This window comes from Elgaria multicarinata, chromosome 8 (genome assembly GCF_023053635.1).
Source record: "Elgaria multicarinata webbii isolate HBS135686 ecotype San Diego chromosome 8, rElgMul1.1.pri, whole genome shotgun sequence".
In the NCBI taxonomy this organism is placed as follows: Eukaryota; Metazoa; Chordata; class Lepidosauria; order Squamata; family Anguidae; genus Elgaria; species Elgaria multicarinata.
In genome coordinates, this window is record NC_086178.1 from 54,434,213 (window position 1) to 54,453,103 (window position 18,891).

The window sequence follows — 18,891 nt, forward strand, 5'->3', positions numbered from 1 at the left end:
CTGTGCTGGAGCAACAGCTAATGAGACACATAGAGCCCCAGTTTCAGTGTAGCAGTGTGCCAAGTAAAGGATTATCTCGCCCAGCGAAGGAGTTGCAAGCATATTAACTTTTAAAGAACCATCATAGGTATAATATTACAGTTTAGATCTGGGGTACTAAGAGGGAATCTACACGGCATACTGAAGGCGCTTGCGTGCGCCTGCAGTGCGCCCCGAAAACGATGGTGTACATCCTGCCCAGAAGAGGCGGAGGAAGAGGCGGCTGGGGAATCCGGCCGCGTCCTTGCCGCCGCCGCCGCCCACCTCCCCGCTGGCCTCCTGCTGCTGGCGAAAGAGCCACCCAGTGGCTCTTTCGCCGGCAGCAGGAGGCCAGCAGGGAGGTGGGCGGCGGTGGCGGCAAGGACGCGGCCGGATTCCCCAGCCACCTCCTCCTCCGCCTCTTCCTCCGCCTCTTCTGGGTAGGATCTACACCATCGTTTTCGGGGCGCATTGCAGGCGCACACAAGCGCCTTCAGTACGCCGTGTAGATTCCCTCTATTTCTGTCATGATGGAGCACTCAGGCCTCTTTCTTTCTTTCTTTCTTTACCTCCCAGTCCTCTATTGAACTCTGCCACTGCGCGATTTTGTCTATGTTTTCCAAACGCCTTTTCCTCTCATTGATGAGCCGCGCTACGTTCTTCATGGCATTTAAAGCAGCTTCGACATCTTTAAAATCCCTAGGGTTGAAATGGATGCCATTAGACGTGCCTACGCAAAGCAGCCCAAAACGCCCTCGATTCTAAAACACCTGGAACTAGCAAGCAATCTGCGGGGCAGCCCCCAGCCCTTTCCCAGGAGATCTGTCCTTGACTTGCAGTACATCTGATGCAGGTGCTTAAGCTTTCATTGCTTCCCTGTCTGTGGAATGGGGATAATATGGGAGAGTCACAACAACACGCAACTTATTTAGAGCTGATGCTTGTAGAAAAAAAAGTTCAGCAGCAAAAAATAATTGTGCAGCAAATTTTCAACAGAGCTGAGCACCAGAATGCAGAGCAGTGCAATTGTTCCTGCTGTGTGAGAGATGATGCCCCCCTCTGTTCTTTCTTGCTCTTTGTGCCACTTCCAAGCAGCAGCAGCAGCAGCAGCGAGAATTACAGGCACAGTCTCAGAATCTGGTGGAAGGAGCTTCTATAACCAACACTGATCCCTAAGGGGCTGCCTTCATGGTGCCCAGGTGGCTCCATTCCACCACCAAAGCCCACGGTATCCCTCCTGCAGGGTGGCAGCGAATAATTGCCACTGGGTGAGGCCGTGCAGGCTTTTCGGCAGCCATTAGGCTTGCCGGGCCCGCCCCTCCTCCTCCCATGGCTTCCGGCCACCAATGGGAGGTGGCTCCGAATCAGCAGCTGCATCATATAACCTACGCAACGCAGATTCAGAGCCACCTCGAGGCAAAGTCAATGTATAGACATTTTCAGTTTCTGGCCTGTATAACCTTTATTGCCACACCGAAACTGCCACCCTGTACATGAACCTATCTACAAAAACTTTTCCACTTGACTTTTTACCTCAGCAACGTGCAGCCTGTTAAGACGGTTTACACAGCCCTCCCAGTCGCCACCACTGCTGCTGCACAGCCAAAAATCACTGCTGGTGCTGTCATGCCACTGAAAATTATTGCCACCATCATGCCACAGTGATTGTTCTGGGAAATAAGAGTTTCCCAGGGTGCATTGTTTCCCAGAAGAATTGCTGGGATTTTGGTGCCACTGCCACTTTCACTGCCAGTGTGAACATCTAACCCTCCAAAGTTGTCAACGCCCCGTCCACCACCGTTTTACCCATTCCATAGAAAAAGTTCTCTGTTTGTGAACTGGAAAGGTCAGTAGGTGCAAGACTTCTTCCACTATAAGACACTTAGCTTTCAAACATGAAGACAAGGACACAAAATAGAAATAAAATGTCACCTAACTAACTTTACTGCTATGTCTCTAGGAGAAGGCTTTTAAAAAATTGGTTTTTTACACTTTTAGACCACCTATTAACCAAAGTTCTCCAGACCGTATATAAGTAAATTAAAAACATAAAATATAAAATCACAGCAAAATAGTAATAAAATAGCACTAGTTAAATGACATGAAGTAAAATCAGCAGTGGAAATAAAACATTGTAACACATAATAACCAAAGATGGACAGAAAATAAAACTGAGCAGAGTTTTAAAAATCCTAAAATAGTTCTTAAAATGCCTGGGAGAATAAAAAGGTCTTCACCTGGTGCTGAAAAGACTATAGTGTAGGCGTCAGGCAAGCATCACGTAGGCATTCCACATATGGGATGCCATCAATGAAAAGCCCCTAAAGTTACTAAAGAGGAATGTTTATAATGGGCATCAAAAAGAGGGAGAAATTAGGATGAGAGTGTCTCAATCATGACATTCCTCCCCACCCCCATTTTTAGCCCTAATCCCTCCTTACCTATGTTGTGGATTAGTATATTTCAGTAGTTCTGCAAGCTGCAGTGGGTACTTGCAAATTTTCTGCACGGGAGTCAGGAGGAAGCCATCCAGAGAGATGTCAATCATCTTCTGAAGCAGGCGACATGCCTCGAAGAAATAAACGTACTTGCTCACTTTGGTGAGTCGGGAAAGCTCCATGCAGGCATTGGGGTGGTTGTTGCAATACTCAGAGTAGATCTGGAACTCGTTTTGCTGAAGTGGAAACCAAGAGGCTATATTAGTATTATATTCGTGATCTATAAAGCTGGCACCTGTTATTGGACAAACAAAAATGGACAGGGTCCCTGATCGCTGTTGGGAGTGCTTTCCGATGGAGGGCCCCTAGCACAAGCAACGAAAGGCATTGTGCAGCTCTTCTGGGTTATTCTTCCTTAATGGATTCTTTTCTGGTAAGAAAAACAATGCGAGAAGCCATGGGAAAACGGGGTTGGGGGTAACAAATGGAAAATGACATTACACACAAGGAGGATACTCCTGATAGTCTCTCAGTATTTTAACACTTAATTTTAACTTAAATTTAAGTTTTACTGTTTTAACTCTGTATTTTAATTTTATATCAATTTTGCTGTGTGGTTTTTATCCTGGTTGTGCTTTTTATACTGTATTTTGTATTTGTGCTTTTAACCTGTTGGTTGTTTTATGATGGTTTTAATTTTTGTGAACCGCCCAGAGAGCTTCGGCTATTGGGCGGTATAAAAATGAAATAAATAAATAAATAAATAAATAAATAAATAAATGTTTGAGGCTGGGAGACTGCAGGATAAAAGTCTAATCTGGAAGCACTGTCTATCTTAGAAAAATGGGATTGGTGAATGAAGAAAGCATTATTTAAAAAAGCACAAGAGCAGTTAGAGAGGCATGACTAAATGGAAGCTAAATATTGAGGTAAGATTTATTGACAAATAGGGCACATCAGATGTGTTGAGACAAGACATAATGTGGTTTAAAAACTACAAGTGAATCCCAGTAGTAAGAGCAGTGCATTAAACAGAGTTTAGTTGTTAGATTTTATGGCTGTTTTATATATCTTTTATCCCTGTGCTGTTTGTGGTTTTGTGTCATATTTTTATCATTTTAGGTTTTGCATTATATTTTATTCTTTTAGCTTTGTAATCTGCCCAAAGAACATTTCTTATTAGGAAGAATAAAAAAATAATAAATACCTTAAGAGGCGGGGAATCAAAATAAGATCTGTCAGAGGCAAGATAAGCCCTGTACAGTTGCATACTTGAGACAGTAACAAATTTTGGTCTATTGTTCTATTGGTCTGTGCAGCAATTTCATAATTAAAACAAAATCCTATGCCCTGGTGTACCAAACATATGAATATTAGTCCTCTGTTTATCCTGGGGTCCATCTCCTTGATCTTCCTCTGTTGTCTCATCTAAGACAAATGTTGGATTTAAAATCATCACTATCATCTAGCCTTCCAATTTTTGTCTTCTTTTAGGCTGGAATCTTATGGGTGCAATCCTATTGATTGTGTCCTTGCTGCTCAGAAGCTCCCAAACTCAGAGGTGATCTTTGCCTCCCTACTCTCCGTCTTTCCTGATTTTTGCTGGACAGGCTTTTCAGCTTGTCTAGGGAGGGTGTTTCGGAAGGAGAGAGAATGACTGGAGGAGACGGCTCAGGATAAGTCATATCCTGGCCTCTCCAGTCTCCACCCCTCTCCACCTACTGGAACCCTCCTTTCCTCCTCAGTTGCTTTTGCAGCCTCAGAGATGAAGCTGGCATGGTTCTATCTATACCCACTGCAAGGGGGCAGTGGAGATCTCCAGCTCCCCCTTCCAAAGTCGGAGAGCTGTCTCTGAGCTTGGAGGGGTTTTTTGAGCTCACCCAAAAACCACAGGATTGGTTCCTCTGCACACTTTTTACACATTAACCCCCACTGAGTTCAATGAGATGTGAAGATACATAGGGTTGTACTGTAAGGCAACCATTTTAGCAGCTATTGGATGGTGAGCAGATTTTCTAAAACACACACACACAAAAAAAAAAAACACCTGAAGGAAATCAGCCTCAACAAAGTTCCAAAGTCAATATGAAATACAAGACTCTTCCAATGAAACCCTGTCAGGTTTCCTGCAATTAAAGTATTTAAAGTCAACATCATTGTATACAATGATTACATTAGGTTTTAATGTACACTTGAAGATCAGCAACAGAGGGCATTCTCACTTATCCACCTTTGAGGGCAGTTAGGTGGGCGAATATATAAGAGAAGGCTTTTTATGTAGTGGCCCCACATCTCTGGAATGGGTTACAATCAGGGAGAGGGAGGGGGGCATCAGGTCCTGTCATTGCAGGCTTTTAGGAAGGCCCTGAAGTCATACTTGTTTACTCTAGCCTTTCACTGATTATGTTCTGGGGTTTTGTTATTATTATTATTATATTGTGTTGTAGATTTTTAGTACTTCCTAGGCCATTTCTTTATGCTGGTGTTTGTTATTTTTATGAATATTTGTTGTTTTATTCTATGAATTTTATTGTTGTAAGTCACCTTCAGAGGGCTCTTATCCTGAAACGCAGCCTAGAATTATTTTAAAGGAATAAATAAATAAACTGGTTTTAAGTCTGTCACCTCCCTATTCAATCTTTAACATTTTGAATTCCATTTTGAAAACAAATCCAGAGCAAGTTGCCTGATCAGTCAGTCTATGATCTGTTTGTACCCCCCACCCCAATAATCTTAAAATGGCTGATAGATTCAGCACGTCTCCATTCAAAAAGATGACTCTCTGCAAGATCATAGCATTGCAGTAATAATTAGAACATCAATAGTCTTTGCCAAAAACCACATTTCCCTATAAAAACATGGAAAATAACTGTTTGCAATAATAAGATCCAAGACCTGCAGCTTTTAACACACCCAATGTTATTTCCAGCGGAGAAGAATTATAGTTGCCAAACCACCAGCTTCTGTCACTGCCCAAGTGGTCACTTGCCCACATATGTACACCCACCAACTTACATATTCCAAGAAGCAGGAGCCAATCTCACTCAGGTGTGGGTAGTCTTTGTTGAATTTCTTCTCCAGCGCTTTAACAAATTTTTTCTGGCACTTATAGATATCTTCAATATTCCCAAAGATTGTCTTCAGCTGCTCCTCTGTGAACATATCTGCTCTTTTACGGCACTGTTTGATATAGCCCTGAAAAGAAAAAAGGGAGAGACAAAATAAAAAATAATGGCAGCCAACTTGCTCCTTGTCAATATGCCTAAGCAGGCTGATGGAACCCTCTAATGGTGCTCAAGCAGATCAGAGATCATGGAAACGTGAAGGAAACACCGATTACTGCAGAAACAGAAACAAAACTAAACTTCGTTTCTGCATTCAACACTCAAGCAACTGCTTCGAAGAAGTTCAAAAACTAGAAGCAGACATAGTAGAAGTCTCCAGTTTAGTGAAGTTAAGCTACTTCTTGAGGTCTCATTCAAAAGCAACACTTTAGAATTGTAAGGAACACATAAAGATGTTAAAAGATGCCCCGCGAGCATTTTGATCAGATTGGCTTTGCTTAGAAGCTGATGAAACATAATTTTATTTATTTATTTATTTATTTAAGGATTTTTATGCCGCCATTCAGCCGAAAAAGGCTCTCACGGCGGCTTACAAAAGTATTTCTTGACATATAATGTGACACCTGAGTCAAAAGACAAATGTATGGATTTTAGTGAAACACAAGCTGATTTGCTTCTCTGTCACTAAAGGGAATGTTGGACACAATGTTTTAGTGTTGTGTGAGAAAAATAATTTTCTGTAGTGGCAGAAATTATTGTACTTGCACGGTCACTCCACAGAGAACCTTTGAGAATGAAGCCATTTATATTCCATGTTGTTTTTAAATTGATATTGGTTTTATGCTTTTGATGGTTTTAAATTTTTGTATATCTGTTTTTAATGTTCATTGTTTTTAACTTTTGTAAACTGCCGAGAGAGCTTCAGCTATGGGGAGGTATATAAATGTAATAAAATAAATAAATAAATAAATAAATGGAAGTAAATTAACAATGGGATACTTTAACTCAATAAAGAGCTCAAAGCTTTTCAAAGAATTCTTACACAATTCCATATGCCAGACATTACTGGTTTTCTTTTTTCTAAAATTCAGCTCATGACGTTCTTTGGGCCTGACGCTGCTGATTCTCTGCATCACACATATTTTATCTGCACGTCTTGTTACCTCACAGATGTCCTTCAAGTGTTTGATGTAATCTCTCTCTGTGCTTAGGATTTCATTGATAACATTGGTTCTCATTTGATCCTTAGTTGTGTGCCCCATGCCATAACGGTGGGAAGCATTTTTCGAGTCTTCCTCCCTTCCACCTTCTAACTTCAGAGGGTAGTCTTCCATTGGTTCATCCTGGTTCACTCGGAGCTGTGGAAGAGATTGGAGGAAGATTTCCATCATATAAGCATGGGACAGTACGATATTGACTTTCATTATTTATTATTTTCATTTATTTATTTCATTTCTATGAGATGTCCTAAGACTTAAGTCCTAAGTCTTAGGACTTAAATATTCATACATAAGGAGGGACAGATGTGTTGGAAGGTGGAGCTTACTGTAGGTGTTCCATTTAGTGTTGTTGCTGAAGTCTATAATTTATGGGCTTAGACTATGGAACTGGGAACTAATTAAGAGCCTCTGAGTTCAGCTCAGATTTTAATCTGAGCTGGAGAGCAATGGATCTCTCCTACTACCACCCATTTTATTGGCTGCTACTTCTCCAGCAGTAATGGCTCTTTCTCCTCCCCTCCCCCTTCTCTGGAACATCTGCAACTATAGCAGGGAGGGTGAGTGAAGAGGGGAATCTCTCCTCTTCCCCTTCCCTGGCACCTGGGACATTACTCTAATTTATTCTTTTCCAAGGGCACCTGGTTAGGCAACCTGAAAAAAATAGTATGGCCCAGATTTCCTGGCACCTATCATGTGCCACAGCAGTGTTACAGGCACAAGGGAGGAGGAGAGAGGGAAACTCCTGCTAAAGAGGAAGAGTGGGGAGCTGCTTCCAGCCCCACAAAGAAGGAAGACATAGGGCTCCATCCAACGAGCATTTTATTGCACGCTCATTACTAGGCACTCACGGATTTTTCGCAGGTCCCTCCCATGATGTTGTCTGCCTCCTGCGTGCCTTCTGCCCCTTCTGGACTTCCTTGCGCCACAAGAAAAACCACAGAAAGTCCAAAATATTTTTAAAACCAGAAGTTGCTGCTCTCTCCTGCTGTGTGCAGGAGAAGCAGCGTGATTAGAACACCCAACTGAATGGGCCTTGTGCTCGTTGTTTACTTCCTGTTTTGAAACAGGAAGTAACTGAGCAATGAAACCAGGAGTGGAGAAGTGACGGTAGGGAGCGTGTGTTCCCACACGTGACGAACCTCAAAGAGGAGGGGAGAAAAAGAGCTGCTGCAGCCACCAGGTAAGTGGGGTGGTGAGGGGAGAGGTTCTGGGGTCGAGGATTGGGACTGGCATTGAGGGGGGAGAATACACACACACACAAAAACAAGCATTCTCTACTTTCTCATATAACTGCAACTCCCAATCCAAAACAAGCCCATTTTGACAGCGGTGCTTTGGTGCTGCAAGGTGCCTGGCTCCCACATTTGCGTTCCTTACTGGCATCTGCACAGGAAGGAACGCAAGTGTGAACTTTCCCCACGGCGCTGAGCACCAGGAGGGATGGGGCAAGAACAAGGCAGCCAGAGGAGGACAAGGAAGAGGAGGAGGAGGACGGGCACCCAAACCACCTCTCCTCCTTCTGACCTACCTCTGGCTACCTGTTCCTTCCCTCACCCGTTTTTTTTATTATTATTTTTATTATTATTATTTGTATCCAGCTCCTGGAGGTCCACCTTCTTCCCTATCCAGCCTATGGCAACCAATCAGGAGGCACCATGGGCTGTGACAAGACTCCGCTGCCAAAAAAGTCAGCGTAAGTGCCCGACTATTTTTCAGCGGAGTTTCCAGGGTTTGCCCCCGGATGGCTTCGCAATGGCGGCTGTGTCATGTACATGACATGTCACTACTGCGAATCCACCCCAGGGCAAACCCCTCATGTAGACATGCTCCAGGTCAAGGAAAATTCACCCATCTTTAGCTTCTAGCTAAAGGAACTTGCGTGCTCCAGGGCAAGAATGCTAAGAGAGAAGGGAGCCACCCTTTATGCAAGCCAACCATTCAACCACTCTCTAGCTGAAGAGCCATTTCCCTGAGCTCCAGAGCCACCTGGCTGGGCTTCTCCACGCCCAATTGTTTTTAAATTGTGAAAAAGAAGACATATTATTTAATGCTATGAAAATGGGGGAAATTGACTGAGGCAGGAAGAAAGCCAGGGTGGTTATCAAGTTCTGAAAGTTTTAGTGGTCTGGACTGAGTGCTGGGTCAAGAGAAACACTGTACTTTCAGAACTAGAACGCACCAGCACATGGATAAGCTTTGAGTCATTCGTTCATTGATTCATTGTGCTTCTATGAGCTAGAGGAACCCAAGCTTCCTTCCTCCCAACAAAGTGGTAGCAAGTGAAGCGCTTCAAGAAACCCGAAGATTCATATTATTATTTTAGGTGGCCACAAGATGGCAGAAGAGCAAGAATGGAAACCAAAACCTTTCAATATTTTAGAACTGTCTGAGTATGGATGATGATGATGATGATTTGTAAATCCATTTATGGCTTCTTTTTCCCCTCTGAAATTTTCATTGCAGTTCCTTTACATTAGTTAGTTGATTCAGTTTTGCCACAGGTAGATAACTCATAGCATTGAGATTAATCTTGTACAAATTAAGAGAAGTCCAAACAATTTCCAAAACATATTCTGCTTCAGAGCTACAGGAAACATTTATTTGGGTCCAATCAACTTGAAGGACAGCCGTCTCCCTTACCAGCCTGCCACACTCTGAGGTCATCAAGAGAGACCCTTCTCATCTGCCCACGGCAAAGGGTGGCAAAACTAAGGAGTATAGGAGAGAGGGCCTTCTCAGTGGTGGCCCTGCACACCTGGAATCAACTTCCATCAGGACTTCGTCAGGCCCCTTTGCAGGTCTTCAGGAAAGCCCTGAAGACCCACCTTTTTCACTAGCCTTTCCTTAAGTCTGTGCCACTGTGGCTTTTTTGGGGTAACTTTTGTTTATATTGGTTTTAAATTGGCAATCTATGTTTTTATGCATTTTACTGAAACATGTTTCTGTGTAATTTTTATTGTGACCACTTTGTGTGTTTTTTATCTTGTATGCCACTTCGAGAGGGTTTGGATTAATAGATTTGGATAGATAGACAGATATAGATAGATAGATTCGTCTCCTCAAAATGCCTCCTCCGAAAAGCTTGTTGTCAGGGCTGGCCCTATTATTAGGTAGAGTGAGGTAGCTGCCTCAGGCAGAAGATGCTAAGGAGAAGGGTGCCAACCCCCACCATTCCTCCTGAGGCCACCCCCCCCATGTCCTCAAAGCTAGCCTGTGTCCCCCATGTGTGGTGGAGGCAGTTGTCCCATCACCACTGTTGAAGAAAGATTCAGCTGCCACTCCAGTTGGATTCTATATGTGGAATGGGGTGAGTGGAATGATATTTGCCATCTTTGCCTCAAGCAGCAAAATGTCTTGGGCTACAATGCCTGCTGTTAATAAACAGAGCTTTAAAAACAATGCAGCAGTCCTTACCCGTACGAAGCTGGCAGGGAACCAGCCCTCGCTGTCCATTATCCTGCCCCACCACCATTCTTTGTTAGTAGCATCCATGACTTCCACGACGTCCCCAGCCTTGAAGCCTAGCTCTTGGTCATCCATGGTGACATGGTCCCAGAGTGCTTCTGCGTAGACCACACCACCATCGCTGATGAGCTGGAATAGAGAAAGCATTTTTACAAACTGATCTTTTGCAGGCGTTCCAGCTCACCTGGCTGTGCCCAGCTTTTGTCGTCCAAGTAACCGTCCTAGAGAAGGCAAGGTGCTTGAGACAATCACAATGTGCAGGTGAACCGCCCAGAGAGCTCCGGCTATTGGGCGGTATAGAAATGTAATAAATAAATAAACTTCACTGGTACAGATAGAAAAAAGGTGCAACCACAGACCGTGCTGTGTCCACTCTCTGCTCAAAATGCACTACAGTTTGGATACATGGCGGAAGGAACTGGCCAAGATAGCAGATGTCTTCCTAGGATCAATCTAAGTGGGATTGTCAAACATTTGGGGGACTATTGCCATGTACACCAAGTTCCATATGTATCAAAACTGTTTTAGCATCTATGTAGTACATTTTCCTTTCTTTTTCTTTTCTTGTGTTAAAATTTAACATTAAAAAATGAGTTTTCAAAAACTGTTCTAGCATTTAACTGATAACAGAATAGGGTATGTATATGTGTGTGTGCAATCCATCAAACACATCTATCTTGCCACCATCATTTATTTCTACCGGGTTTTGGCTACAGAAGGATTTAGTGTGCCACATGATTGAATAAAAATCTGGCTAACATATAAGCATTCCTTCTTTCTGTCCTGCCTCATGACTTATCTGGAGAGAGTCTGCATGCAACACAGGATGAATCAATATGCAACTAATATGCAAGATACAACCCAAACACATTGGATTTCAGAGTTTTACTGAGACAAGGTGCCCATTGGTAAGGCTCAGCTCTATCCTTCCATGCCTCATTTACCTTTACAAATAAGCAACTAACTTCACTTTTCTGGTTGATTTTCTTTTCCCAGATGTACCTATATAACACTGCATGTTTAAGTATAATTTCTCTCCCTATCCCCTTCTTTCCAATCAAAATCCCAGGGACTCCTAGTCTCAGACTGGTTTGGGGCCATTGCGAAGGAGGAAGAAGCCATTGTGGCTTCACCACCACCCAGCCGCCACACATGACCACCATTTGCATAATCCCCTATGATGCAGTGTGGATTGGCATGTTGTCTGAATCCAGCACAGGTGCAGCCTTCGTACCCACCCTACAACCCAAGACATGCGGTAGAGGTTGTAGGGTGGGTATATGAAGCCAAACCTACGACATCACGTGCTGAGGTCAGATGGCACACCAACCTGTACTGCATCATGGAGGGTTATGCAAATATGCATGGCACCCACAGGGCAACAGGAGAAGCCATAATGGCTTCTTCCCTCTGCGCAATTGTCCAAACACCCCCAGAGTTTCAATGGGTATCAATAGTCCCATACAAATTCCTGTTTCCATGGGCAGATCTTTTTCACTTCCTTACAAAACAATCCTCTGTATGTTTACTGAGAAGTGTGTTCAATGGAGCTTACTCCCATGTAAGTGTGCACAGAAAGCTACAATCTTAAACATATTTTCTTGGAAGTAAGTACCTGGAAGAACTTAACTTACTTTTGAGCATTGTGCTGTTAATCTTGTTTCCTAATGCCATGTTGCGATGCGCTTAAACAGTACAGCACAGAGCACCACCAAAGGATTTGACCAGCATAATACGAAGCATGCATCTAAATGAGCAAGCAGGCAATAGCCTGCTGAAAGTCATGTTAACTTTTAATGAACATAAGCTTTTTCCGAGCACAAGGCTGAGGATTTGCAATTAATCAGTGCTGTTGATGGTGACATTTGCTCTGCTTCATTCTCATGGTTCACTTAGCAAGGGTAATAGGAATGTGCCACAGAAAGACTGCTTTGCTTTACAATCATACCACCATGGAGTAAGCTAATTACATCTTTGGGAAGGACAGAACTTCAGAAGCCTCATCAGACACAGATGAAGTTAAGAAATGATAGATACTTAGACAGATAGATCCAGATATCTATCACATTTTGAAGCAAAGGCAGGAGATGGAGAGAAACAATATAAGGTTACACTATAATTTAATTAAAAAAACATATATAGTATAATTTGTTAGGACAAATAGGATGCTATTTGTAAGGTGAAGAAAATGCAATGACCTGCTTTTTCAGACAATAAGTTTATTGTGCAAGGAATGAGCAATTGTTACAGGCAATCTAAAACATGTTTTCCCTAGTTAGCGCTTTTGTTGCAGGAAGAATCCAAGGAACGTCGTAATTTCCCACACTCAAGCCAGCTCTTGCTGCAGTTGTGAGTGCCACAGTAACAAAGGTTATGAGGAACATGGTACCAGCTGGCTAGTCATCGGTGTTGAACAGCAACATACTTGTGCCCAAAGAGCCTGCACTATTCTAAGGCCTTCTATCTAGAACAGGGGTAGCCAGAAGGTAGATTTCCAGATGTTTTAGGCTTCAACTCCCAGAAGTCCCTGCCAGAACGGCCAATGGTAAAAAATGTTGGGAGCTGAAGTCCGAAACATCTGGAGATTTACTTTCTGCCCACCCCTGGTCTAGAAGCTGAAAGACAGTAAAACAGTCCTCCTTCCGCCTCTGCCCAGTTCTTCTGCCACTCATCATTGTTTGCAGTGATGTACGTTAAGATGGGGAGGAGGACTTCCTGATTATTTATACCAGACTTCCAGTTTGCCAGGAATGTGCCTGCAGTCCAAATGCAGCACTGTATAGCTGAAGCTGAATATTGACTGTACCACAGGTGCTCTAAGAGCTCATTAGCATTCCCCCCCCCCACCATCAGCGGATGTTCTTAACTATCCGCAGTGGCATCCTGCTGCAACTTGTTTGCTTCTCCTTTCAAAATACAGTTGAAACCTTACAGAGTTTTCTCTAAGCAGGCTTGGGTTTATTGCAGGATGTCAGAAAGCATATACAGAAAATGATATACTAGAATTTGTTTCAGGAGTCCTTCTGAGTTGGAGCAGAACAAATACTGCCAGGAGGGAGGAAAAACAGCCACAGCCAATCCCGGTTAACATAATTACATGGTAAGGATGTAATTTATTCCTATGCATTGTAATGCACGTTGCCAAACTACACATCTCTATGCGCATTCTCATCATAACCACTCAGCTCCCATTTGTCTAAAGTGGCTCACCTCTGCATAATTGTCTTTAATGTTGCCTGCAGCAAAAGCTCTAGGCAACATTAAAATAGATAAAATCTCTGAGTACTTTATGGGTGCATCTTTCCTCTGCAGCTTGTGAATTGTGGATTAAATCTGTTTTAGGAAACATCCATCCAGTTTATCTGTTAGGTCTTCAGTTCTATTAAAATATCTCTGTAATGACTCAACACCAATAATACAGAATGTACTTTAGGGACAAGAGCTGAGAAATCAGCCTCTATTTCTACCAGGTGCATAACACGCTAAGCGTAAAGCAGTTCTTCATCAAGGATATACTGTATATCAGAATGCTTCCCCACAAACGGATTTGTAGGTCAGTCAACTGCAAACTGTATATTCAAGGAAGAGAACACTGTACAGAAGGCAAAGCTAGCATTTCTTCAAAATTGAAGTGGTAATTTTAAACCCTGCAAAAAGGAGTACCTTTCAATTAGGTACTTCTTCTTTGGACACTATAATCCTTGATCTGGTAGCGATTGGTTGGATCCAAAGTTTTCCTTCCATCAGAAGAGAGAAGTTTTGCATCTAACCCATAGTCTGGAGCATCCAAAGCCACTAAGCAGAAGGGATGACTATTTCTGCTCTGCGTTCCTTAACTGTTGCTCTGGGTTTTAACTATGGCTAAAAAAGTCAAATACTTCTCAACATCTGACATTCCCACTTCATCATTTCCTTTAACATGTACAAGGTTGTTATTGTTATTAAAATCTGGCTTCATTTCACACATTTTGACCTCCAGCCATGGCAACATCTCAGTAGGAATACAGATATTTCAGTCACCACATCAAGCCAAAGTTTAAAGGCTGAGTTTAAGGACTGCAGAGGCAGCACACAGGATGGAGTGTGCCAACAGCTCGACCAGTATAAACTTTGCAAAAGCAGGTGGCAAGCCAAACATTGTTCCAAGGGGATCACACCTTTACAGACAGACATGGCAGCTCAAATGTTTAAGGTGAAAGAGTTGGCTGAAAGACTTTATTTATTTATTTATTGCATTTATATACGGCCCCATAGCCGAAGCGCTCTGGGCGGTATATTCAACAAGGAACTCCGAATCAATGTCAAGATGGGAAGAACTCTCAAGTGGACCTTTTGCACTGATGTATCCTTGATACAATATGGCTCTGTGCATTCCTATCACTGACAAGAAGGGGAAGGAAGCTCAGCCTAATTGGTGCTGACATGCAACTGGAGTGCGCTGCTCACAACGTCGCTGCTTGAGCTCCTGGACCACAGTAATATTCTTCAACAATGCGGTGCCAATATTCCCTCCTAGCCCCTGCTTGCGAGACTTGGAATAATGTGCTACTCTTTCAATGGCAAGGAGGAGGTGATGTCACTTCTTTCCCCCCTGTTCTATGGAATTTTCAGTACAATGATGGGAAGTGAAAGCTTGTGGGTTTTCATAGGCACCTCTTAAAACAGACGGTTGGACTACTAGGTGAATCCTTTGGATGTTTCCAGCCATGGCTTTTATCATGCCATCACCTTGCCTAATTCACATAATTTTATGAGGGTCCATACATCGTTGTCTTCCCCCTGTAGCCCTCCCTTGTTTTCCCACTGCTTCTTCTGTCTGTTTTCTTAATGTATAAAAGACAAAAGAGCTACACTGCGCCTGTTAGGACTCCTCCATTTGGAAGCATTCTTTTGTCATGTTCTCTGGCTCTGATTCCCCCTCGGACTCAGAGGCAGACTCCAAGGTGGAGAAGACATCATTCTGTGAGCCATCGCTTGTTACCCTGGACCCTTCCAGGCCAGAGGACTTGCCAGATCTTGCATCTGAGCATCAATGTGAAGTATTATAATATTTATTTATTTTATTTTTAAAACATGGATCCTGCTCAAGGTGGCTAACAAAGCAAGAGTACTAAACAATAAAAACAATATATCATACCCACTATTCCTAACAGTCAAAATGTTTACAACCATATAATTATAAACCAACAAACAACAACATTTTATGCAAACAGCAATAAATAAACAGCAAGAAAGGAACAGTACTAAAATATAAAGCAAAAGAAAAGAGATCAGCCCAAATCCTTTTTTCAAAGCTTTTTTCTTTTAACCCGCCAACTAAAACAGCAGAAGGCTTGGGCCTGATAGAAGTCAGTTGGGTAGGTGCCACTACTGAGAAAGCCCTACATCTGGTAGCTACCCACTGTACTTCAAAAGAGTTGGAGATCTTGAGAAGTGCCTCAGATGATGGATGGAACAAGAAGGAGGGAATATATGAAAGAAGGTGGTCCACAACCGGACCTGCACAGAGTGTTAAAGGTTAAATCCAGCACCTTGAAGTGAGTCAGGAAACAAACCAGGAACTAGCACAGATCATACAAAATAGAAGTGACGTATTCTGTCCACTTAACTCCAGCCAGCGTCTTAGCCATAGCACTTTGCACCAGTTGCCGTTTCTGAAGACTTTTCAAGGGCGTTCCCACATAGAGCATGTTACAGTGGTCTAATCTGGAGGTAACTAGGGCATGAATTACTGAGGCAAACTCTGACTTCATCAGGAAGGGTTGTATCCAAGGATTCTGCCTACATCCTTAGGGTCAACAAGACGAAAGGTAGCTAATAAACCTTCCCTTCCTCCAATCAGTAGAAACCTTCCCTTCCTACTGACAAGCTTGAGTTCAAGTCCAAGGGAATCAGAGTGATTTTATCTGCAAAATGTCTTGCAGACAAATCACAGTTTGCAAGACAAAGATGTTATTATAAGCTCCAATCAGCTTTTGGTAGGCAGGATGAAGGACTGGGGATTGATTTTGTTTGTTTGTTTGTTTGTTTGAACTACAAATGCTTTGTTTAAATCTGATTGTCTGATACTTTATGAGACCTTTGGCAATTAATTTCAGTTTGCAGCCAAATTAAAGTAGTTAATATTTTATAAGATTTGCTGATGCAAATTAAAATTACATCTCCATTGTGTGTGCAGAGCGTTCCTGCCAGTGCAGATAATGGGTCATGGGCACGTTGGAGCTCCCACCGATGCCTCAGAGGGTCCCTGCATAGAAGTGAATGCTTTAAAGATTATCTCACAAACAATGCATTATATGCTGGTATTATTTTTAAGAATGAAACCACTATCTTAATTCAATTTTTCTCCCCCAGCACCACCAAAAAAAAAGGGGGGGGATATGTACTGAGATACTGTAATGCTTTAATTGATTGGCAATCCAGCAAAATACATTTATTTTCTTTCCAAAATATTTTAAAATACTTTGATGCTTAAACCCTAAGACACAAATAACTTAAATTGATCTAAAGCCTTAAATCAGCTTAAACAGTTTAAGCCCATCTAAAAGCTGCGAAGTGCCCTAAGCTGCTTCAGGCGACCTTTAGCCCTAAAGTGGCCTCGGTAGCTTAACGTATTTCTCCGCCTCCCCCCACTCCCCCCGCCCCTGCCAATTCCTTCCTCTCCATTCAGCTTTTGGGAATTAAACAGCAGTGTCGATTAGTGAGGTTACTGACGACTGTACTCCACAGCTGCCCCCTGAAAACTCTTGAAGTCCTGTTTGCTCCTGAAATCCTGGGACTACAATGAGGACAGGACAGCGCACCTAACAGCTACTAGGAGTCTGTGCCCCCTCCCTCAAGGACAAACTCTGTCCAAAATGCCAGCGTAGCTGCAAACTGCTCTGCTTGTTTCGGGAATTGAATTATTACCGGCAAACTATTTCTTCCCTTTCCTTTTGCAAGTGAAAAATCATAATTATGATCCGCTATGAGCCTTAGGGATAGTGCGTGACATATGAACATGGACACACATACACTAGACACATATGTACAACATATCCAAAGTATATAGGAGTGCATATATATGTGGGGGGGGAGGGGCCACTGCTGAGTGACAGAGCACCTGCTTTGTATTAGGACGGTCGCAGTTTCCATCCCTGGCATCTCCAAATAAGAATAGGAAAGAAGAATCCTGCTTGAAATCCTGGACAGCTGCTGCCAGTCAGTGTTGACAAAGCTGGGCTAGATGGGTCAATGGTCTGATTCAGTGTAACGCAGCTTCCTATGTTCCTGTGTGTTTGCATGCACACATGTGCATGTATGTGCAGCCTCCAACCCACCACCTAGCAAAGCATGCGGCCCTTGGATCCCACCCCTGCTCTAGAGTATGGGGCTTTATTGACTAGATTGCATTAAGAGTTTCATTCATATGCTATGTGGGTTCTGATCCCTGAGAAGCAAGACATCTCACCGTTGAGGCCAGGAACCAAAGAAGGGATAGGAGCACTGGGGAGAGAACATGTGCCAAAGCAGAGCTTTTGCATCCTGATTTTCTTGGATTCCGGTGTCTGTATCTCAGGCCATTTTGTTAGAACTTTGTTATGGTTGGATCACTTCCCCTTAAGGCTTAGGTTTGCAGGGGCAAGGAGCCTATTACAATCATCTGCCCTTGGAGACAAAAGGAACCTGAGGGATTCCTTAATGCTCTGAAAGATTGGTTAGCCGGTATGGCTAGTGCTCCCGTTGAAGCTCTGATCGCTCTGTGAAATGCAGTGATGACTTCACCGGTTGAAATAAGCAATCCCATTTGGTTCCTTGGTATACACTGGAGCTGGGACTCCGCTAGAATGCAAGTAGAGAGAGTCTCCTTCCCAGGGTCTGAGCCAAAGAGTTCCAGGCTCAAAGGTCCAAGAGTCCATGACGGATAGCACAAACGGGTAGCACGCAAAAGGCAGGGCCTCAACAGTCCAGGTTACAGACAACACACCAGATAAGAGGTAAGCAGAAGGACAGTCAAAGTTCAGTCCAGAAGTCCTCATTCCAGGAAGCAGTCAAGGCAAGGGAAGGTAGATTCAGGGAACTTTTCCACATGAGGCTTTTAACCCACCACTTTAGCAAGGCTTCTGTTTCTTGATACTTCGTTGAATTAAGATCAGCTCCTTTATACTCCCCCCCCAAATAGGGTGTGTGTCTTTCTCTTTCTATACGTTCCATTACACAACCACTAGGTGGTGCTATGGTATAGCAGAATTGTGTAAATACACCAGGGTGTCATGCCACCATTCTACAGAAATACCAGACTTTCCTCAATAGAAGGGGGGGGGGGCAGTAAAATGATTGCAAAGAACAGGCCTGGCCCTGGAATATGACAACCAATTACCGTGAGTAAAGAAACATGAGTGCACAATGAATGCCTAATACAGAGCGGCTTGGGAAAGTCTGCTCACCTTTATTTCCAGTAACTCTCTCAGCCCTGCTGTTTTTATGCAGAGCTAACAGAGCCACACCCAAGCCTCAGCTGTTAGTGACTGCAGCTGAAAAGGTCTTCCTACATGCAAATAGACCTTCTTTTGAGAAAAGGTCTACTTGCATGTAGGAAGACCTTTTCAGCTGCAGTCACTAACAGCTGAGGCTTGGGTGGCTCAGTCTAGCACACCTTCTCAGTTTCTGTCTTTTCAGGTGGTTCCACTCCCAAGGGTTTTGGAG

General features: G+C 43.2%; 1 protein-coding gene across 1 annotated transcript in view; it reads right to left on the reverse strand.

The window, feature by feature from the left end:
• Positions 1-18,891, reverse strand: part of ARHGEF4 (Rho guanine nucleotide exchange factor 4) — a 194,965-nt gene that overhangs the window by 12,586 nt on the left and 163,488 nt on the right. Inside the window, 5 exon segments of the mRNA XM_063132447.1 lie at positions 588-717; positions 2,460-2,692; positions 5,472-5,651; positions 6,685-6,879; positions 10,156-10,335. Coding sequence (XP_062988517.1) covers positions 588-717; positions 2,460-2,692; positions 5,472-5,651; positions 6,685-6,879; positions 10,156-10,335 — 918 coding nt within the window.